The sequence below is a fragment of the Entelurus aequoreus genome, linkage group LG01 (assembly GCF_033978785.1).
Source record: "Entelurus aequoreus isolate RoL-2023_Sb linkage group LG01, RoL_Eaeq_v1.1, whole genome shotgun sequence".
Lineage (NCBI taxonomy): Eukaryota > Metazoa > Chordata > Actinopteri > Syngnathiformes > Syngnathidae > Entelurus > Entelurus aequoreus.
In genome coordinates, this window is record NC_084731.1 from 63,310,341 (window position 1) to 63,333,783 (window position 23,443).

At 39.0% G+C, this 23,443-nt stretch overlaps 1 protein-coding gene across 5 annotated transcripts in view; it reads right to left on the reverse strand.

Moving 5' to 3' along the window:
- The window catches only part of LOC133655653 (plasma membrane calcium-transporting ATPase 1-like), a 232,155-nt gene that overhangs the window by 20,266 nt on the left and 188,446 nt on the right, over positions 1-23,443 (reverse strand). For all 5 annotated transcript variants that reach the window (XM_062056042.1, XM_062056033.1, XM_062056016.1 and 2 more), the window contains 8 exons: positions 22,310-22,489; positions 22,149-22,236; positions 21,970-22,076; positions 21,690-21,881; positions 12,554-12,767; positions 8,145-8,356; positions 4,148-4,255; positions 1,163-1,345 (listed from right to left, as the gene is read on the reverse strand). In XM_062056042.1, coding sequence (XP_061912026.1) covers positions 1,163-1,345; positions 4,148-4,255; positions 8,145-8,356; positions 12,554-12,767; positions 21,690-21,881; positions 21,970-22,076; positions 22,149-22,236; positions 22,310-22,489 — 1,284 coding nt within the window. The remainder of the gene's footprint in view (positions 1-1,162; positions 1,346-4,147; positions 4,256-8,144; positions 8,357-12,553; positions 12,768-21,689; positions 21,882-21,969; positions 22,077-22,148; positions 22,237-22,309; positions 22,490-23,443) is intronic.

Sequence of the window (23,443 nt, forward strand, 5' to 3'; positions counted from 1 at the left end):
GTTAAAATTATGGAATATGACAGAGTCAGATGATTGCCGATTTTGTTGTCAGGAGCCTGAATCCACCCTGCGTTTGTTTTGGTATTGTCATATTGTGTCTTTGTTTTGGGTGGAAGTTGAAAAAATGTTTTTAAGGATTGGTTTGTTTATGAAGCTTAATGTGGTTTCTGTTATTTTAGGAGAGTTCATTGACAATCATGATTTAGTCAATTTAATTATAGCACTCGGTAAAATGTTTATTTTTAAGGCCAAAAACAGATATTCACTTAGTATTACTTTCTTTAAAACATTTATTCAGTATTTTCTAACTTTAGAAAGTTACATGGTTGAAAACGATAATGATGCCAAAAAACATTAAAAAAAAGATGAGAAGTCCTCAAAGGCTTATTTTGAAAGTATAATTATGTTTATAGATTATATGATATCTGTTGTTGTGTTCCCTAATTTGAGTGACCTGGACATAATCTGGACTGTACATAAATGCTTATTTTGAAAATTAAATTTTGTTTATAAATTATATGCAATCTGTTGTGTTCCCTAATTTTTTTCTGTGTACATGAATGAAGGTGTGTGTTGCTGAGTCCGACTTGGACATTATCTGGACTGGGCCTGGTTTAAAAAACCCTTTAAACAAATCTAATTTCATTGACAACCTGGTCTGTTGAAGATAAGGCCCTTTTTTAAAAAATAAAATAAAATAAGATAAATAAATAAAAAACATTTTCTTGGATAAAAAAGAAAGTAAAACAATATAAAAATAATTACATAAAACATAGTAATTAATGAAAATGTTAGTGGACCAGCAGCCTATACAATCATGTGTGCTTCAGGGACTGTGTCCCTTGCAGATGTGTTGTCTATGTTGTGGGAACCAGAATATTGGTAGCAGAAAGAAATAACCCCTTTTGTGTGAGTGGGTGTGGATGAGTGTGCATGGGGGGGTTGATGCACTGATTGAAAGTGTATCTTGTGTTTTTTCTATGTAGATTTAATTTAAAAAAAAAAAAAAAAAATTTTTTTTTTTTTTTTTTAGAACAGGCCCACGGGCGACTCATCTGGTCCTTACGGGCGACCAAATGTTCAAGAACATTCAACATCTGTGATTTTTTTCAACGTCTGACAAGGTCAGGCTGCGCCAAAGGAGGACACGTGGACTTGGTACCTGGGTCTGGATGCGGTTCAGACCCCTGAACCAGAGGATCTGGCCCCTTCTCATCTCCATCTCGGCGTGGTCGATCTCGTCCGCGTGGTGCATCAGCTCCTCCTCAGGGATCTCCTCCTTGGTGATGCCGTGACCCGCCTCCTTGAGGAACTTCAGGTGGTGAGTGGGGATGGCCGAGATCAGCTGGGAGGGAGGGAGACGTTACTGACCACTGGTGGTAGACTTGAGTACTACATAACTCAGGTATTACATTACTGACCCCCGGTGGTAGACTTGAGTACTACATAATTCAAATATTACATTATTGACCCCTGGTAGTAGACTTGAGTACTACATAACTCAAGTATTACATTATTGACCCCTGGTGGTAGACTCCAGTACTACATTACTGACCCCGGTGGTAGATTCAAGTACTACATCACTGACCCTGGTGGTAGACTCAAGTACTAAATCACTGACCCCGGTGATATACTCAAGTACTACATTACTGACCTCAAGTACTACATTACTGACCCTGGTGGTAGACTGAAGTACTACATCACTGACCCTGGTGGTAGACTAAAGTACTGCATTACTGACCTCGGTGGTAGACTCAAGTACTACATCAATGACCCCGGTGGTAGATTCAAGTACTACATCAATGAACCTGGTGGTAGACTCAAGTACTACATCAATGACCCTGGTGAAAGACTCAAGTACTACATCAATGACCCTAGTGAAAGACTCAAGTACCATATCAATGACCCTGGTGGTAGACTCAAGTACTACATCACTGACCCCAGGTGGTAGACTCAAGTACTACATCAATGACCCTGGTGAAAGACTCACGTACTACATCACTGACCCCGGTGGTAGACTCAAGTACTACATCACTGACCCCGGTGAAAGACTCAAGTACTACATCACTGAACGTGGTGGTAGACTCAAGTACTATATCACTGACCCCGGTGGTAGACTCAAGTACTACATCAATGACCCTGGTGAAAGACTCAAGTACTACATCACTGACCCCGGTGGTAGACTCAAGTACTACATCACTGACCCCGGTGAAAGACTCAAGTACTACATCACTGAACGTGGTGGTAGACTCAAGTACTATATCACTGACCCCGGTGGTAGACTCAAGTACTACATCAATGACCCTGGTGAAAGACTCAAGTACTACATCACTGACCCCGGTGGTAGACTCAAGTACTACATCACTGACCCCGGTGAAAGACTCAAGTACTACATCACTGAACTTGGTGAAAGCCTCAAGTACTACTACATCACTGACCCCGGTGGTAGACTCAAGTACTACATCAATGACCCTGGTGAAAGACTCAAGTACTGACTCTTGGCCAATCACGGGCAACCTGACACAGCCTTGTTATTGGCACAGCGGCGATAGAGGTGGGACCTTGTAGATGGAGGGACAGGTGAATAAATGGCTGCTTGAAAGAGCTCAGGTGTGTCGCATCTGCTGCTTGTAAACAACACAACCAACAACAACAACAACAATAATTAAGTGTTTTCACAATCTACTGTAGAGTTTGATACTATAAGATGTGTGATGTCATTGATACCTGAAGATGTGTGATATCATTGATACTTGATGATGTATGTCTTTGATACTTGAAGATGTGTGATATCATTGATACTAAATAATGTGTGATGTCATTGATACTTAAAGATGTGTAATATCATTGATACTTGAAGATGTGTAATGTCATTGATACTTGATGTGAAATCATTGATACTTGAAGATGTGTGATGTCATTGATACTTGAAGATGTATGATATCATTGATTCTAAATAATGTGTGATGTCATTGATAGGTGATGTGTGATGTCATTGATACTTGAAGATGTGTGATATCATTGATACTTGATAATGTGTGATATCCTCGATACTTGAAGATGTGTGATGTCATTGATACTTGATGTATGATATCATTGATACCAGATGATGTATGATGTCATTGATACTTGATGTGTGATGTCACTGATACTAGATGATGTGTGATGTCATTGATACCTGATGATGCATGATATCACTGATACCAGATGATGTATGATGTCATTGATACTTGAAGATGTGTGATGTCATTGATACTTGATGTGTGATATCATTGATAGTTGAAGATGTGTGTCGTCATTAATACTTGATGATGTGTGATATCATTGATACTTGAAGATGTGCGATGTCATGATACTAAATGATGTGTGATGTTATTGATACTTGAATATGTGTGATATCATTGATACTAAATAATGTGGTATCATTGATACTTGAAGATGTGTGATGTCATTAATACTTGATGTGTGATATCATTGATACTTGATGTGTGATATCAGTGATACTTGAAGATGTGTGATGTCATGATACTAAATTATATGTGGTATCATTGATACTTGAAGATGCGTGGTATCATTGATACTAAATAATGTGTGATATCATTGATACTTGAAGATTAGTGATATCATTGATACTTGAAGATGTGTGATGTCATAATACTAAATGATGTGTGATATCATTGATACTTGAAGATGTGTGATGTCATTGATAGAAAATGTTGGTTTGGCCTTGATGTTCAGCAGTTGAAAAGAGCTGTGCAAGAGTGTGATCCATCAAATACTGACACAAGGCAGACATGTCTTCTGTGCTGCACGTCCACAGGAAGTCAACTTGGTGATCTTCTACCTGGAATATGATTCCCACTCGTCAGTCGCCATCTTCAGCGTGTCCTCCACGTGAACTCAGCAAGCTGCTAAGGATTACCTTCTCTCGCTGCTAAGTCTGACATTGTTCAAGTGTTGGATCATGGCCGCCATGGCGTGTTTGTGAGTATTCATTGAGGGACCCACAAGCCGGGTTCATTCCAAACCACCCCCCACCCCCCGAAGCCCAGCGGGCGTCCACTACTTTCATGTGTGATCTCATTACCATGGCGATGGTCGTGATGGCAACAGTTTGAGGCTTTTCCTAGAAGTAGAAGGTGCTCACCTGCCCCCACAGCAGCTCGCCCACGCCGATGAAGACGCACCACAGCCACTGGTCGATGGCCAGAGCCGTGCAGGAGAAGGGCTTCCCGCCAAACTGAACGATGACGATCTGAGGAGTCAAAGAGCACACGGTGTGATGATAACCATAGAAGAAGACACACACACACACACACACACACACACACACACACACACACACACACACACACACACACACACACACACACACACACACACACACACACACACACACACACACACACACACACACACACACACACTACTGTAGTACCTATACAAGATACAAGGCCACTAAGGTTACAGTATCACTCTGCATGTCAAATAATAGCATTTATATATATATATATATATATATATATATATATATATATATATATATATATATATATATATATATATATATATATATATATATATATATATATAAACATATACATGTTACATATATATATATTTACATATATACATATACACATATATGTATATATATATACATATATATAGTTCCATCCATTCGGGGTCGCGGGGGGCGCTGGAGCCTATCTCAGCTACAATCGGGCGGAAGGCGGGGTACACCCTGGACAAGTCGCCACCTCATCGCAGGGCCAACACAGATAGACAGACAACATTCACACTCACATTCACACACTAGGCCCAAATTAGTGTTGCCAATCAACTTATCCCCAGGTGCATGTCTTTGGAGGTGGGAGGAAGCCGGAGTACCCGCAGTCACGGGGAGGACATGCAAACTCCACACAGAAAGATCCCGAGGCCGGGATTGAACTCACGACTACTCAGGACCTTCGTATTGTGAGGCAGACGCACTAACCCCTCTTCCACCGTGCTGCCCATATATAGTTATATATATTTAAATATATACATATATATATTTACATATATATACATATACATATATACACACATACACTATATTGCCAAAAGTATTTGGCCACCTGCCTTGACTCATATGAACTTTTTGGGGAACTTTTTCTGGAAGGCTGTCCACAAGGTTGCGGAGTGTGTTCATAGGAATTTTCCACCATTCTTCCAAAAGCGCATTGGTGAAGTCACACACTGATGTTGGTGGAGAAGGCCTGGCTCTCAGTCTCCGTTCGAATTCATCCCAAAGGTGTTCTATCGGGTTCAGGTCAGGACTCTGTGCAGGCCAGTCAAGTTCATCCACAGCAGACTCTGTCACCCATGTCTTTATGGCCCTTGCTTTCATGTTGGAAGAGGAAGGGGCCCGCTCCAAACTGTTCCCACAAGGTTGGGAGCATGGAATTGTCCAAAATATTTTGGTATCCTGGAGCATTTAAAGTTCCTTTCACTGGAACTAAAAAGCCAAGCCCAACTTCGGAAAGACAACCACACACCATAATTCCTCCTCCACCAAATTTCACACTCGGCACAATGCAGTCCGAAATGTACCATTCTCCTGGCAACCTCCAAACCCAGACTCGTCCATCAGATTGCCAGATGGAAAAGCGTGATTCATCACTCCAGAGAAGGCGTCTCCACTGCTCTAGAGTCCAGTGGCGATGTGCTTTACACCACTGCATCCCACGCTTTGCATTGGACTTGGTGATGTATGGCTTAGATGCAGCTGCTCGGCCATGGAAACCCATTCCATGAAGCTCTCTGCGTACTGTACGTGGGCTAATTGGAAGGTCACATGAAGTTTGGAGCTCTGTAGCAACTGACTGTGCAGAAAGTATTTGCATCCGCTGACCCCTCTCTGTCAGTTTACGTGGCCTACCACTTCCTGGCTGAGTTGTTGTTCCTCCCAAACACTTCCATTTTCTTATAATAAAGCCAACAGTTGACTTTGGAATATTTAGGAGCGAGGAAATTTCACGACTGGATTTGTCATCCTATGATAGTTCCACGCTGGAAATCACTGAGAGCGGCCCATTCTTTCACAAATGTTTGTAGAAACAGTCTCCATGCCTAAGTGATTGATTTTATACACTTGTGGCCGGGCCAAGTGATTAGGACACCTGATTGTCATCATTTGGATGGGTGGCCAAATACTTTTGGCAATATAGTGTATATATATATATATATATATATATATATATATATATATATATATATATATATATATATATATATATATATATATATATATATATATATGTATATATGTATGTATATATATATTTACATATATATGTACATATTTACATATATACATATATATGTACATATATATGTACATATACTGTTCATACATACTGTATATACATATACACATTTACATATATACACTCATATATATATATATTTACATATATACATACATACTGTATATACATATATATATTTACATATGTGTACATATATATATATGTGTATACATATATATATATATATATATATATATATATATATATATATATATATATATTTACTAGGACTGTGAATCTTTGGGTGTCCCACGATTTGATTCAATATCGATTATTGGGGTCACGATTCGATTCAAAATCGATTTTTTTCAATTCAACACGATTCTCGATTCAAAAACAATTTTTTCCCGATTCAAAAGGATTCTCTATTCATTCAATACATAGGATTTCAGCAGGATCTACCCCAGTCTGCTGACATGCAAGCACAGTAGTAGATTTTTGTAAAAAGGTTTTATAATTGTAAAGGACAATGTTTTATCAACTGATTGCAATAATGTAAATTTGTTTTAACTATTAAATGAACCAAAAATATGACTTATTTTATCTTTGTGAAAATATTGGACGCAGTGTGTTGTCAAGCTTATGAGATGGGATGCAAGTGTAAGCCACTGTGACACTATTGTTAATTTTTTTTATTTTTTATAAACGTCTAATGATAATGTCAATGAGGGATTTTTAATCACTGCTATGTTGAAATTGTAACTTATATTGATACTGTTGTTGATAATATTTATTTTTGTTTCACTACTTTTGGTTTGTTCTGTGTCGTGTTTGTGTCTTCTCTCATATGCTCTGTTTATTGCAGTTCTGAGTGTTGCTGGGTCGGGTTTGGTTTTGGAATTGGATTGCATTGTTATGGTATTGCTGTGTATTGTTTTGTTGGATTGATTAATAAATAAATAAATAAATAAAATATATATAAAATAACTAAATTTAAAAAAAAAAAGATTTTTTAAAAATGAGAATCGATTCTGAATCGCACAACGTGAGAATCGTGATTCGAATTGGAATCGATTTTTTTCCCACACCCCTAATATTTACATATAAATACAGTATCAGTCCTGGGCATGACTTTAAAGTGTATCCGGCAGTGGAGGCTCCTCTATGGGGTCTTGGGGCACTAGGAGGTTAACCCCTTTACTACTGTTACCCCAGGTGGCCCTTGGCAAAGGCCTAGTACCTGATTGCCCCCTACCTAGGGATACGGTGAAGACCTCAACGGCGGAGCAGGCGGAAGACGGTAGATGTAAGAACTACCACAACGGCTGCGATGGCGGAGGAAGGCACCCCCACATCCATGTGGGCCCAGTTATGGGGAAATAACAACCCAAGACCTCAACAGTGGAACAGGCAGAGGATGATTGCTAACCCTATGGAGCGTCATAACAGGCTGGGAAGGCGGATGAAGGCTGCAGCAGAAAAGGGTCCCCAGTCGTCTTGGACTCCAGGGATCGTGTGGTGACTGTCTGTGCACCAGTCCCCCCACGATGATGATATATACAGTATACACGCATCTATGTATACACAATATATATATATATATATATATATATATATATATATATATATATATATATATATATATATATATATATATATATACACACACATATATATGTACACACATTTACAGTTTGAAGAGTAACACTGTGTTTGAATATTTAATGAGGTGATACTTTCACTGGATGGATCACAGTTTGAGGATCAGTGTTCTAAAGCCACGTGCTCCTAATACGACAACAAAGTGTGAAAGTCATTGGAGGTCACATGACTTCCTGCAATGAGGTTTACCTGCAGGGCGAAGGTCCCCAGCACCACGCTGCAGAAGATGGGGTTCCTGTAGACGCCCTCGAAGACATTCCTCTCACCGTGGATCTTCCTGGCGTTGATCTCATTGAAGAGCTGCATCATGACGAAGACGTTGAAGACGATGGTGTAGTGCTCAGACGGCGGCGAGTGCAAGGGAGCGTTGCGCCCGCTGTCTATGTCGAAGAACTTCTCGCCTAGCGGGAGAAGAAGCCATGAGGGTGAATTAGGGAGGAAGGTTCTTGCAGTCAGCTGAGAAAATGGCAACACCTCAAGATGAACATGACTTCTCAGAGGAAAACACTTCTAATGTGGACCGGGTTGGAAACTAGACCCAAGACCTGGGGCCGTATTTATCAAGCTTCTTAGAATTACTCCTAAGAAGTCTGCTAAGAGTTGACTTAAGATTAAATAAATTATTCGCTGAAAGCTGCACTTAAAAGTTAGTTATCAAGCGTCTTACTCACACTTTCAGCGAAGTGTAGGACTGAATCTTAAGCATACTTGCCAACCCTCCCGTTTTTAGCGGGAGAATCCCGATATTCAGCGCCTCTCCCGACAACCTCCCGACAGAGATTTTCTCCCGACAAACTCCCGGTATTCAGCCGGAGCTGGAGGCCACGCCCCCCCCAAAAAAAGTCTGCCGCAGCTGCGATTGGACCTGACCAGCCTCCGGGTACAAGTACTGGAGTACCAATTGCTTGCCAGGGAAGATCTTCCCCAGGAAGCAAGGATTGACCGGTTTTGGGCCATGCTAGGGAGAGATGGAAGATTCCACACTCTCGTGCATTTGATGAAAGCACTTTTGTGCGTGCCACACAGCAATGCATCATCAGAGAGGGTGTTCAGCATGGTTAGAAGTTAAAGTTAAAGTTAAAGTACCAATGATTGTCACACACACACTAGGTGTGGTGAAATTTGACCTCTGCATTTGACCCATCCCCTTGATCACCCCCTGGGAGGTGAGGGGAGCAGTGGGCAGCAGCGGTGCCGCGCCCGGGAATCATTTTGGTGATTTAACGCCCAATTCCAACCCTTGATGCTGAGTGCCAAGCAGGGAGGTAATGGGTCCCATTTTTATAGTCTTTGGTATGACTCGGCCGGGATTTGAACTCACAACCTACCGATCTCAGGGCTGACACTCTAACCACTAGGCCACTGAGTAGGTCACTAGGCCACTGAGTAGGTGAGTAGAAAAATAGTGACAGAGAATAGAAAGAGGATGGACAATTCAACCCTTAACAAAGCATTGTACTTTCAAGTACAACAATGAGTGTTGTGTGTGTGTGTATATATGTGTAAATAAATGAACACTAAAATTCATGTATTTCTTTTATTTATATATATAATAAAATAAATAAATATATATATATATATATATATAGCTAGAATTCACTGAAAGTCAAGTATTTATATATATATATATATATATATATATATATATATAGCTAGAATTCACTGAAAGTCAAGTATTTATATATATATATATATATATATATATATATATATATATGAAATACTTGAGTTGGTGAATTCTAGCTGTAAATATACTCTCCTCTTAACCACGCCCCCCCACCTCCCGATATTGGAGGTCTCAAGGTTGGCAAGTATGATCTTAAGTGTCACACTCAGAGCTGAATTACGACATTACTGTGTGACGTAAACGGAATTTTAGGTGACGTCATTTCTGTGTCCATAGAAATGACCAATCACGGAAGGGAATCCCTTGTCTAAGAATAAATAAATATCTTAGAAATATTTAAGTGGACAATGGGAGTGTATATTTTGACAATAAACTACAAAATAATACAAAACAAACAAACAATATTGGCAATGAATCAAAAATAAATGTTTCCTTTTTGTTGCACCTTTCCTGCTTTCTGCTCCCAGACCGTAGTCGAAGAGCGCAGGGGAGACACTTCTCCAGGATGTATGCTCGGGGCAACACCCTTCACTTTACCCGGCAGTGGGTCTCCACAACGGACGACTTTAGAGTGAATGATGAGTCCAGCGATTAGTTGCAAATCTTGCTTTATTGATTGCTTGCACACAGCCAATCCAACACAAAACAAACTAGTCCCCGCCCGCACTCACGCTACCGCTCCCTCTCTTCTCTCGCCCACACACTCACTGACGTCACTCACCTCACATGCTGTCACATATTAAAGGGCCACACACACACATACGCTACTCTCATAACATTTTCTTTCCAATTCATTAATTAGGCAACTAATTTGAAACCGGTGTGGGTGGCTCTATATATACTAGCCCACTGCAGCCACATGCAGAAATCAACAAGGAATCGAAAATTATTAAATCTGTGACAAAAATAATACCCGCTCTGTCTAAACGATACCGTTTGATCAGCTGCTCGTCATGAAACAAAGCCAGGACATCCTTCCGCTCCCTGAACGTTCGCGCACGTCTCTCTCGCCTCAGTGCCATCCCCTGCTGGCAACTCCTAACCACTTAAGACACCTCTGAAGGTCTCTTAAATATTGTGGAGAGTAGGAGTGATTCTTAGACTTAAGAATGTTGATAAATAGCTTTTATTCTTAAATTTGAGAGTAGGACTAAATTTCGCAAATTCTCAGGAGTTAAGACGCTTGATAAATACGGCCCCTGATCTACTTTTTAGTTAAATGTAAGTTGTGTCTTGGATCAAAGATCCCATCTACTCAAAGTTAAAGTTAAAATGCCAATGATTGTCTCACACACACTAGGTGTGGCGAAATTATTCTCTGCATTTGACCCATCACCCTTGATTACCTCCTGGGAGGTGAGGGGAGCAGTGAGCAGCAGCAGTGAGCAGCAACAGTGACCGCGCCCGGGAATACTGCCCAAAACAGCAATTCAAATCTGCTGAAACAGCTACAAAAGCAACATGCTTCGACGAAGCTAGTAAAGAAAGACACAGACTCCAATGCCACTTCAGCTCCACTTAAGGATTTCAACGGAGGCACTGCTAGCCAGGACAACATTGATAGAGCCATTGCAGCGTATGTGCTAGAAGACATGCAGGCTATTTCTACAGTGGAGTCACCCGCTTTCAGGCAGCTAATTAGCATGATACCGGCATCAAACAGCAAATGGCACGGAAAACATGTTCCAAGTACCTCGACAGTGAGTACATAAACATGGAAAGCGAGCTAAAGAAAACACTCCAAACTCTGCCTCTGCTCATCATTCATCATTGAAGGTACACACACTCTGTCAATTCTCTTATATACTCTTTCATTCTAGACTTCTAGAGTGTTTGATTATCACATCACTCTAAACGTATAGACTATAAAGTTCACAAAAATAAAGAGGGATCCTAGTGGGCCAGGCCAATCTTTCCTTATCTCTAAACTAAAACTGGGGACATGTGTAGACTGTTCTGGGCTCCTGAATACATGATTTTATTTCCGAATTCCTTGAGAGAAAAAAAATGCCTGGTTAGGCTTTGTGTATGTCATGTGTGCCTTCCTTGGGTGAAGCCAGGTTTACAGCTACGCTGTTATTATGCTGTTAGTTACTTATGTATGTTATGTTGCAGCTATTTAAAATAGTTTTGTCAATTTGTTCTGGCCTGAAATAAATTGTCCCTTTGAAACATATCTTTTTCTTTGTGTGTTGTATGTAGACCACATTGCTTAGCAGAGTTCAGTGATGCAAATGAATGTCAAGTTGATCAACAGATTGTATTATTCTCCAGTGCAATAACAGTACTGAAATGTAGGCTAAAAGGGCATTAATGGGAGCCATAAAAAAAAGAAAAAAAGAAAAAAATAAGTAACTAAATAGTTACTTTTCACAGTAACACATTACTTTTTGGTGTAAGTAACTGAGTTACTTTTGAAATAAAGTAACTAGTAACTGTAACTAGTTACTGGTTTTCAGTAACTAACCCAACACTGGCGATGTCATTGATACTTGATGTGTGATGTCATTGATACTTGAAGATGTGTGATGTCATTGACACTTGAAAATGTGTGATATCATTGATACTTGAAGATGTGTGATATCACTCTAAACCTTCTTGCAAGAACATTTTTATGCACTCTTGCATCCATTTTCTAATGCTTCAGACGCACCATCGTGCTAAAAATAGGTTCGGTTGTCTCTATCACTATTCTGTATTGGCCCAAAAGTGGCGTGAGCCGTATGTTGCACAACATGAGCAAACATGATGGAGCATATGAGTGTCTCCATGGTGACAGCCTGCATAGTACACCACTTTTTCACCTGTTATCAACTGTACACGCAGTCTTAGTAGATCACACTAACAAACTTGACCTGATAGTTTAGGAACAGAACCAAGGACCAGCAACATCTCCAAATGCATACAGTCTGACCACCGCCATGTACGCCACCAGACATCTGTTCATGAGGATAAAGGAATGTTTTCTGACCAGCAAACAGGAGGGTGAAGATGATGACCAGCTGGTACACGGCGTGGCCCAGGATGTTCTTCATCATGGTCCTGGAGATCAGGGGCTTGTTGCGGCCGTACGGTTTCCGTAGCAACAGAGACTCGGTGGGAGGCTCGGTGGCCAGCGCCAACGACGCCAGCGTGTCCATGATGAGGTTGACCCACAGCATCTGGACCGCCTTGAGGGGGGAGTCCTGCAGAATCCAAACACAACGAGTCACTTAGAGTCCTTCAAATGCCACAAATCAACAAGTTGACACAAATATCAGATGTGTGACCATCCATGACTTAGGAATGTTGAGAAGGTTCCCTGAAGAGTTCATGAAGGTGTTCTGATGGACCCTGGAACAGAATATTTCCTACAAAACCCAAAACCAGTGAAGTTGTCACGTTGTGTAAATGGTAAATAAAAACAAAAGACATTGATTTGCAAATCCTTTTCAACTTATATTCATTTGAATAGACTGCAAAGACAGGATACTTAACGTCGGCACTGGTAAACATTGTTATTTTTTGCAAATATTAGCTCATTTGGAATTTGATGCCTGCAACATGTTTCAAAAAAGCTAGCACAAGTGGCAAAAAAGACTGAGAAAGTTGCGGAATGCTCATCAAACACTTATTTGGAACATCCCACAGGTGAACAGGCTAATTGGGAACAGGTGGGTGCCATAATTGGGTATAAAAGCAGCTTCCATGAAATGCTCAGTCATTCACAAACAAGGATGGGGCGAGGGTCACCACTTTGTCAACAAATTTGTGAGCAAATTGTCCAACAGTTTAAGAACAACATTTCTCAACGAGCTATTGCAAGGAATTTAGGGATTTTACCATCTACGGTCCGTAATATCATCAAAAGGTTCAGACAATCTGGAGAAATCACTGCATGTAAGCGATGATATTACGGACCTTCAATACCTCAGGCGGTACTGCATCAAAAAGCGACATCAGTGTGTAAAGGAAATCACAACTTTGGCTCAGGAGCACTTCAGAAACCCACTGTCAGTACAGTGTTTCCCATAAACTGCCAAGATACCTGTGGCGGTGGGGGCGTGGCCACGGGCGTGGTCAGCATGACATCATCGAGTAATTTGCATAATTTACTACAATGATTTGATTTTCTCTAAAAAGGCTCAAAGAATTTATACTTACTAATTAATAATAACAGTTTTGTTTTAAACGTCCATCCATCCATCCATCCATCTATTTTACAATATAATTACAACACTTTATGTACATATTTACATACAGATTTGAACAATACGTTATTCACTGAAATATATTTATTAATTGTGGTTCTTACAAAAAATATGTCTTATAAAATATATAAGCTAAAATGTCTCAAAGCTCTGCCCCTTTAATTAGTGCATACTAAATAATTTAACTTTAGCCTACTACTACAACCATATTATTTACCAGCAACATAAAGTGAAACAGAGGCAGAGGTGTCCTGCCACAGTCAGTAACAAATAAACAGAAAACAGTAGTGGTGGTAGATAGACACAGAGCTTCATCAAACATCTGATCCACTGAACGAAGAGCTCCAAAAATCTTGAACTTTAGACTGCCATCAGTTTTACTACCTACACTTAACCATGTGTTTCCTACTGCCTGCAGACTTTGCACCCTTTGTTATATACACATGTTGTGTTTCTAATATAAATACATTTAATAAAGTCAAATACAAATAAGGCAACAAGAGAAGTATCCTACACTTATCTTTTGTAAAGTAAATCTGAACAGCCGATATGGGCATCTACATCAACTATATGATTTGCCTGAGAAGCTGGAGAGGACCAAAAAAAACCAACAAAAAAACAAATTTTTTTTAATTTAAATTTATTTATTTTTTAAAATTTGTGGCAGACATAATTCTTTCGTGGCGGGTCGCCACAAATAAATGAATGTGTGGGAAACACTGCAGTAACTACAGTTGGTCGCTACATGTGTAAGTGCAAGTTAAAACTCTACTATGCAAAGCCAAAGCCATTTATCAAAAACATCCACAAACGCTGCCGGCTTCGCTGGGCCCGAGCTCATCTAAGATGGACTGATGCAAAGTGGAAAAGTGTTCTGTGGTCTGACGAGTCCACATTTCAAATAGTTTTTGGAAAATGTGGAAGTCGTGTCCTCTGTAACAAAGAGGAAAAGAACCATCCGGACTGTTATAGGCGCAAAGTTGAAAAGCCAGCATTTGTGATGGTATGGGGGTGTATTAGTGCCCGAGGCATGGGCAATTTACACATCTGTGAAAGCACCATTAATGCATACAGGTTACATATGTTGCCATCCAAGCAATGTTATCATGGACGCCCCTGCTTATTTCAGCAAGACAATTCCAAGCCACGTGTTACAACAGCGTGGCTTCATAGTAAAAGAGTGCGGTTACTATACTGGCCTGCCTGTAGTCCAGACCTGTCTCCCATTGAAAATGTGTGGTGCAATATGAAGCCTAAAATAGCAGAAGGGAGACTGTTGAACAACTTAAGCTGTACATCAAGCAAGAATGGTGTTACGCTGGCGAGGCAATGTGATGCCGGAAGTCGTCTTTTCAAGATGCAGAGGGATGTCAGGAAGCGGCTTGCAGGTGAGAAGAAATTATTTATTCTATTTGCAGAGAAAATATGCTGCGCGGTGCCCACGGCACGGAAAACAAAATTGTAGCCAAAACATGCTAGTACCAAAATACAAACTAGGAGCGTAAACGAGAGCATAACTTGTTGCATGGGAGCAAACAAAGACCACCAAGCCGAGTGAGGCCAGGGCATAGACTAAATAGCTCTCTGATTAGTGCCCAGGCAACAGGTGAGCGTATGAACACTAACCAGAGGCAGGTGAGTATAATCTGCCGTCATGGCAACTGAAACACACAAACTCAAAAGGTGCTGAAAACACAGGTGACTCAAAAAATGTAAACAGACTATGATCCGGACAGCGGATCATAACAAATGGGAAATAATTCCACTTCAAAAATGTGTCTCCTCAGTTCCCAAACCTTTACTGAGTGTTGTTAAAAGGAAAGGCCATGTAACACAGTGGGAAAAATGCCCCTGTGACAACTTTTTTGCAATGTGTTGCTGCCATTAAATTCTAAGTTCATGATTATTTGCAAAAAAAAGAAGTTTCTCAGTGTAAACATTAAATATCTTGTCTTTGCAGTCTATTCAATTGAATATAAGTTGAAAAGGATTTGCAAATCATTGTATTCTCTTTTTATTTACCATTTACACAATGTGACAACTTCACTGCTTTTGGGGTTTTGTAGGTCATGTCCATGCAGGTCATGTTCATGCAGGTCATGTTCATTCAGGTCATGACCATGCAGGTCATGTCCATGGAGGTCATGTCCATGCAGGTCATGTTCATTCAGGTCATGACCATGCAGGTCATGTCCATGCAGGTCATGTCCATTCAGGTCATGTTCACGCAGGACATGTTTACGCAGGTCATGACCATGCAAGTCATGTCCATGCAGGTCATGTTCATGCAGGTCATGTTCATTCAGGTCATGACCATGCAGGTCATGTTCATTCAGGTCATGTTCACGCAGGTCATGACCATGCAGGTCATGTTCATGCAGGTCATGTTCATGCAGGTCATGTCCAGGCAGGTCATGTCCATGCAGGTCGTGTTCACGCAGGCCATGTTCATGCAGGTTGTGTCCATGCAGGTCATGTTCACGCAGGTCATGTTCATGGTTCATGCAGTCCACATATCCCAGGGGGTCTGCATGCTGGAGCCTATCTTCTGCACAAGTTGAGGTGTTGACACGCTCCAGCTTGTGTTGGCCGCACACCACAAAATGAAGGATTTGAAAGGCTGCAGACACTTTTAATGACGGTACCCACAAAGTGCGATCAGTGCAGACCCGCTGAGCTGCAGTGATATTTCAGGACGAGGAGGAGCACATGTTGCCATGGTTTCAGGCGCTATCTTAGCCTACTTTGTGCTCCATCAGCTAGTTATCGCTCCTGCCAGCTGTGAGCCTTTCAATTAATACACAGCCGCAAGTTCCTCTCTTATTGTGTCCGAGCTTCACTCTCCTGATTAGAGTCGCATTACCGCGCAAAAAAGAAGACAACACCAGCGCACGGACGCCCGGCGGCGCCAAGCTGGCCGGCCTGGAATCGCTTGATGTGATTTGTGTGATGTCTCCAAAGTTGCACACACTTTAAGTTCACACGCTAAAACTGGCAATCAAAACATTGAAACCATCGCTTACATTTGGCCATGACACGTAGGGATGATGTTTGATAAGAAATTATCGAGTTCGAGCCTATTATCGAATCCTCTTATCGAACCGATTCCTTATCGATTCTCTTATCGAGTCCAGATAGGTTGTTGTATATGGAAAAAAACACACAATAATTGGTTTAACAAAAGCTCACTTTTATTATATAAGAAAACAATTTAATCTAATAAATAAATAAATATTGACTGTTACCCCCCTAAAAAAATAAAATAAAATAAATAAATATTGACTGTTGTTACCCAAAGTATATTAAGTGGGATTTTTCAGAAAAACAAATATATACAGTAACACAAAAACAATCTGTCTCTGTGATCACTATAGGTGTATAAATAATAATATAGTGTTAAATAAAATCAGTCCCTTGGGCACAAAACTGAAAATAATACAGCTCTCCAAAAAGTGCACTTCTGCTGCTATTTGACATAACTGTTTGTTATGATGCTTTGACATTTTTGCACTTTATTTCTGTATTGAAAGAAAATTCTATGAAGAGAAAAGTTGTTTGCAAATGTGGTTACAATGCTAAAAAATGAAAAGTTAAAGCTAAAAACAGAAATACACTTTATTGAGTTAACATTAATTCTTTATAGGGGGAAAGATGTTATGAGCTAGGGAATATAACAACTACACTACCCAGCATGCAATGGGAGTGACGAGCATGCGCGGTAGCCCCGAAAAGTGTTGCATGTCGTCACGTATGAATGAGGTTATGAGCACGCTGTGAAAGTAAACGTGAAGAACTCAGCCAACACGCCTCGTCTGCATTATTTATAATTAGACAGACAACACATATACATTGTGATTTTGTTTTGTTTACAAGGAAAGAAAAACAAAAGTTAAAAAAGGGAGATGTGTTGTATATATATGTATGTGCTGCGGTTGCTTTAAGAACGTTGCGACAGCTGCCGTAAAGGAGGTGCGTTGCTATGTTTCCGGTTGGTCGTAAAAGTGTTCGTCATGTGTTTGTAGTCTGCTCAAATCTCTCAGTAAAGTTATTCATTGGATTATACCTTTTTGTTTTGAACTTTATTACACCTTGGAGCGCTTTTTCCCGTCCATTTTTTTCCTGCTTTCGCTATCTCCGCCTAATGACTGAGCTACATGACGTCATTTCTTGTGATGTCACACGGAGCATTTCTGGTCGGGACGGGATTCGTTCCGAGGGATTCGAATGAAGAACCAACTCTTTTTCTTTACTATAGTGGTCTCGATAACGGGTACCGGTTCTCAAAAAGGGATTCGAGTCCGAGAACTCGCTTCTTTTCTTATCGAACAACCGGGAGAACCGGTTTCGAGTATCATCCCTGATGACACGTGACACACAACGCTAAGATGACACTTTTGCGCAATACCATATATTTCGGACCATAAGGTGCACCAGATCATAAGGCACACGGCCGATGAGCGGGTCTATTCAGGTCAATTCTAATACAAAAGGCACACTAAGGCGCATTAGAGGGTCATATTAGGATTATTTGGTGGTTCTTTGGTCAAAATGTTGCATAGATGATGTTTAACAGACCATCTTCAAGTCGCTTTCTGACAGTCACTTCAGGATGTATCGTTTTGTGGGCGGTCTTATTTACGTGCCTCCACTTCGACAGCGTCTTCTCCCCGCCCTCTTTGTTGTAACGGTGTAGCGTGCAAGGACATGAGTGGAAGAAGTGTCAAAAGATGGAGCTAACTGTTTTAATGATACTCAGACTTCAAAAACCGTCCGACCGCAACTCTCTCATAACTAAACTTGGGTGAATAATGTAAACTCACTACACCGGTAGTTTTTACTGACAGATATAAGTTAAAAGTGTACACTACTTTATATTAGAAATGACAACAGCGGAGGATGAATGCCCCACAACAAGAAGATAGAGAAAAAGAAGAAGCTGATAGACTAAAAAGGTGGACGCGCGCACATTTTCAGGACTTATGCAGATCCCAGATACACATCAGCAGGTACCAGAAGGTAAAGAAAGTTGGTTTTGCATAACATTGCAAAACAAAACGCCACATAATATGTCTGCTAATAGGTGCCATTTTTTGGTCCTTATACACACACCATAATAATACCGTATGTTGAAGCACAGCACGTCTGACTATGGTAGTCGTAACGCTCCGACAATCCATCAAGCGGTGCGGCTTCATAGCTTACTTATATTGTCTGATGTATATATATTTACATAGTGTATTGTCTGAAGTATATATATATATATATATATATATATACATATATATATATATATATATATATATATATATATATATATATATATATATATATATATATATCTACATAGTGTATTGTCTGAAGTATGTATATATATATATATATATATATATACACATAGTGTATTGTCTGAAGTATACATATATATATATATATATATACATACTGTATATATATATATACAGTATATATATATATATATACATACACATAGTGTATTGTCTGAAGTATATATATATATATATATATATATATATATATATACATACTGTATATATATATATATATATATATATATATATACAGTGTATTGTCTGAAGTATATATATATATACATACTGTATATATACATGTATATATACAGTATATATATATATATATATATATATATATATATATATATATATATATATATATATATATATATATATATATATATATACATAGTGTATTGTCTGAAGTATATGCATATATATTTATATACACACACAGTGTATTGTCTGAAGTACATATATATATATGTGTATATATATATATATACATATATCTATATTGTCTGAAGTATATCTATATATATATATATATATTTATATATACATATATAGTTTATTGTCTGAAGTATATATACAAACCCTGTTTCCATATGAGTTGGGAAATTGTGTTAGATGTAAATATAAACGGAATACAATGATTTGCAAATCCTTTTCAACCCATATTCAATTGAATGCACTAGAAAGACAAGATATTTGATGTTCAAACTCATAAACTTTATTTTTTTTTTGCAAATAATAATTAACTTAGAATTTCATGTCTGCAACACGTGCCAAAGTAGTTGGGAAAGGGCATGTTCACCACTGTGTTACATGGCCTTTCCTTTTAACAACACTCAGTAAACGTTTGGGAACTGAGGAGACACATTTTTTAAGCTTCTCAGGTGGAATTCTTTCCCATTCTTGCTTGATGTACAGCTTACGTTGTTCAACAGTCCGGGGGTCTCCGTTGTGGTATTTTAGGCTTCATAATGCGCCATACATTTTCAATGGGAGACAAGTCTGGACTACAGGCAGGCCAGTCTAGTACCCGCACTCTTTTACTATGAAGCCACGTTGATGTAACACGTGGCTTGGCATTGTCTTGCTGAAATAAGCAGGGGCGTCCATGGTAACGTTGCTTGGATGGCAACATATGTTGCTCCAAAACCTGTATGTACCTTTCAGCATTAATGGCGCCTTCACAGATGTGTAATTTACCCATGTCTTGGACACTAATACACCCCCATACCATCACAGATGCTGGCTTTTCAACTTTGCGCCTATAACAATCCGGATGGTTCTTTTCCTCTTTGGTCCGGAGGACACGACGTCCACAGTTTCCAAAAACAATTTGAAATGTGGACTCGTCAGACCACAGAACACTTTTCCACTTTGTATCAGTCCATCTTAGATGAGCTCAGGCCCAGCGAAGCCGACAGCGTTTCTGGGTGTTGTTGATAAACGGTTTTCGCCTTGCATAGGAGAGTTTTAACTTGCACTTACAGATGTAGCGACCAACTGTAGTTACTGACAGTGGGTTTCTGAAGTGTTCCTGAGCCCATGTCGTGATATCCTTTACACACGGATGTCGCTTGTTGATGCAGTACAGCCTGAGGGATCGAAGGTCACGGGCTTAGCTGCTTACGTGCAGTGATTTCTCCAGATTCTCTGAACCCTTTGATGATATTACGGAGCGTAGATGGTGAAATCCCTAAATTCTTTGCAATAGCTGGTTGAGAAAGGTTTTTCTTAAACTGTTCAACAATTTGCTCACGCATTTGTTGACAAAGTGGTGACCCTCGCCCCATCCTTATTTGTGAATGACTGAGCATTTCATGGAATCTACTTTTATACCCAATCATGGCACCCACCTGTTCCCAATTTGCCTGTTCACCTGTGGGATGTTCCAAATAAGTGTTTGATGAGCATTCCTCAACTTTATCAGTATTTATTGCCAACTTTCCCAACTTATTTGTCACATGTTGCTGGCATCAAATTCTAAAGTTAATGATTATTTGCAAAAAAATTTTTTTTTATCAGTTTGAACATCAAATATGTTGTCTTTGCAGCATATTCAACTGAATATGGGTTAAAAATGATTTGCAAATCATTGTATTCCGTTTATATTTACATCTAACACAATTTCCGAACTCATATGGAAACAGGGTTTGTATATATATATATATATATATATGTATGTATATATATACTGTATATATACACACATAGTGTATTGTCTGAAGTATATATATATATATATATATATATATATATATATATATATATATATATATATACATATATATATATATATATATATATATATATATATATATATATATATATATATATATATATATACATATATATATATATATATATATACATAGTGTATTGTCTCAAGTATATATATTTACATAGTGTATTGTCTCAAGTACACACACACATATATATATATATATATATATATATATATATATATATATATATATATATATATATATATATATATATATATATATATATATATATATATATATATATATATATATATATATATATATATATATATATATATATATATATAGATGATAGGATTGCAGCCTACCTGTGTGATGCAGGCGCCTGTGAAGGCCACGATGACGGCGACCACGTTGACGGTCAGCTGGAACTGAAGGAACTTGGAGATACTGTCGTAGACGTTCCTGCCCCACATGACGGCCTTGACGATGCTGGTGAAGTTGTCGTCGGTCAGGATGATGTCGGACGCTTCCTTGGCTACGTCGGTGCCAGCGATACCCTGACAGCAAGCAGAGGCGGGGCCATCAGATGACGGACAGGTGATGTTTGGGTGAGAGAATACCAATCAAACAAGATGAAGTGGTTACCATGGCAAAGCCAACATCAGCTTTCTTGAGGGCAGGGCCATCATTGGTTCCGTCTCCTGTCACCGCCACCACCTGACGGGTCTCGCACACCGTGCTGTCGATGATGCCTGAACACAACACCAGGACACCTTGACTTCTGGCCTGGACTGATGCATGCAAATAAGGCTAGGACTAATGACCTTTGACCAGCGTGTGTTTGTCTGTGGGAGATGAACGAGCCAGAACACGCAGTTTGGGCCAGACTTTGTCCAAACGCTCTTGTTCCACCTAGAAGAAGACGGTCATGGTCATTTGTCTTCTTCTTGTCCCTTTCAGAGCCCTCAAAACGACTGGAGCTCACCTCGCCCTTATCGTTCCTGATGTGCTGGTTGAACTCTTTGCCCTCCAGGCACAGGAAGTCCTCGTTGGGGAGCAGGATGCCACACTTGGTGGCGATGGCCCGGGCCGTGTTGATGTTGTCGCCTGTAACCATGCGCACTGTGATTCCTGCACGCTGGCACTTGGCAATGGCTTCAGGGACCTGCAGAAGAAAACACATGCACATCATCTATGATGCTTCTTTACCTCCAGGGAAGTCAGCAGAGAAGTCGGCATGAAGAAAATGTAGACTATAGTTCCTGCAATTGTGTGCATTTCTACACGTTATATGTCAGATGTCTTCTCATCTACCAACCTCTTTGACACTCGCATGTCCATCTAATGCTCCACACAATACTAGATCATTTACTAACATTGTTACCATTGAAATGTCAAAATCTAGAACAGGAAGTCAGAAAAGGTTTCTCATTGGGCAACCCTAATCTGTAGCCACACCCTCTCTGGTAATATACTTCCTGTGTTGTGACCTGTGTTTACATTAAAAATATACCTTCTGGCTGGCTACTAATAAATACTCTACAACTACGAGACTCCGTGAACATTGCACCCAAGTATGGATTTTGTGTTGATTTATTGTGCATACGAAAGTAAATATATATATATATATATATATATATATATGTATATATATATATATATATATATATATATATATATATACGTATATATATATATATATATATATATATATATATATATATATATATATATATACATACATTCGTATATACGTACATACGTACATACGTATATATATATATATATATATATATATATATATATATATATATATATATATATATATATATATATATATATATATATACATATACATACGTATATATATATATATACATACATACATACACACATACATTCGTATATACTGTACGTACATATGTATATATATATATATATATATATATATATATATACACGTACATATGGATATATATATATATACATATGTATATTTCCATAAATATGTATATATATGCACATACCTATGTATATATATATACATATATATATATATATGTATATATATATATATATATATATACATATATATATATATATATATATATATATATAT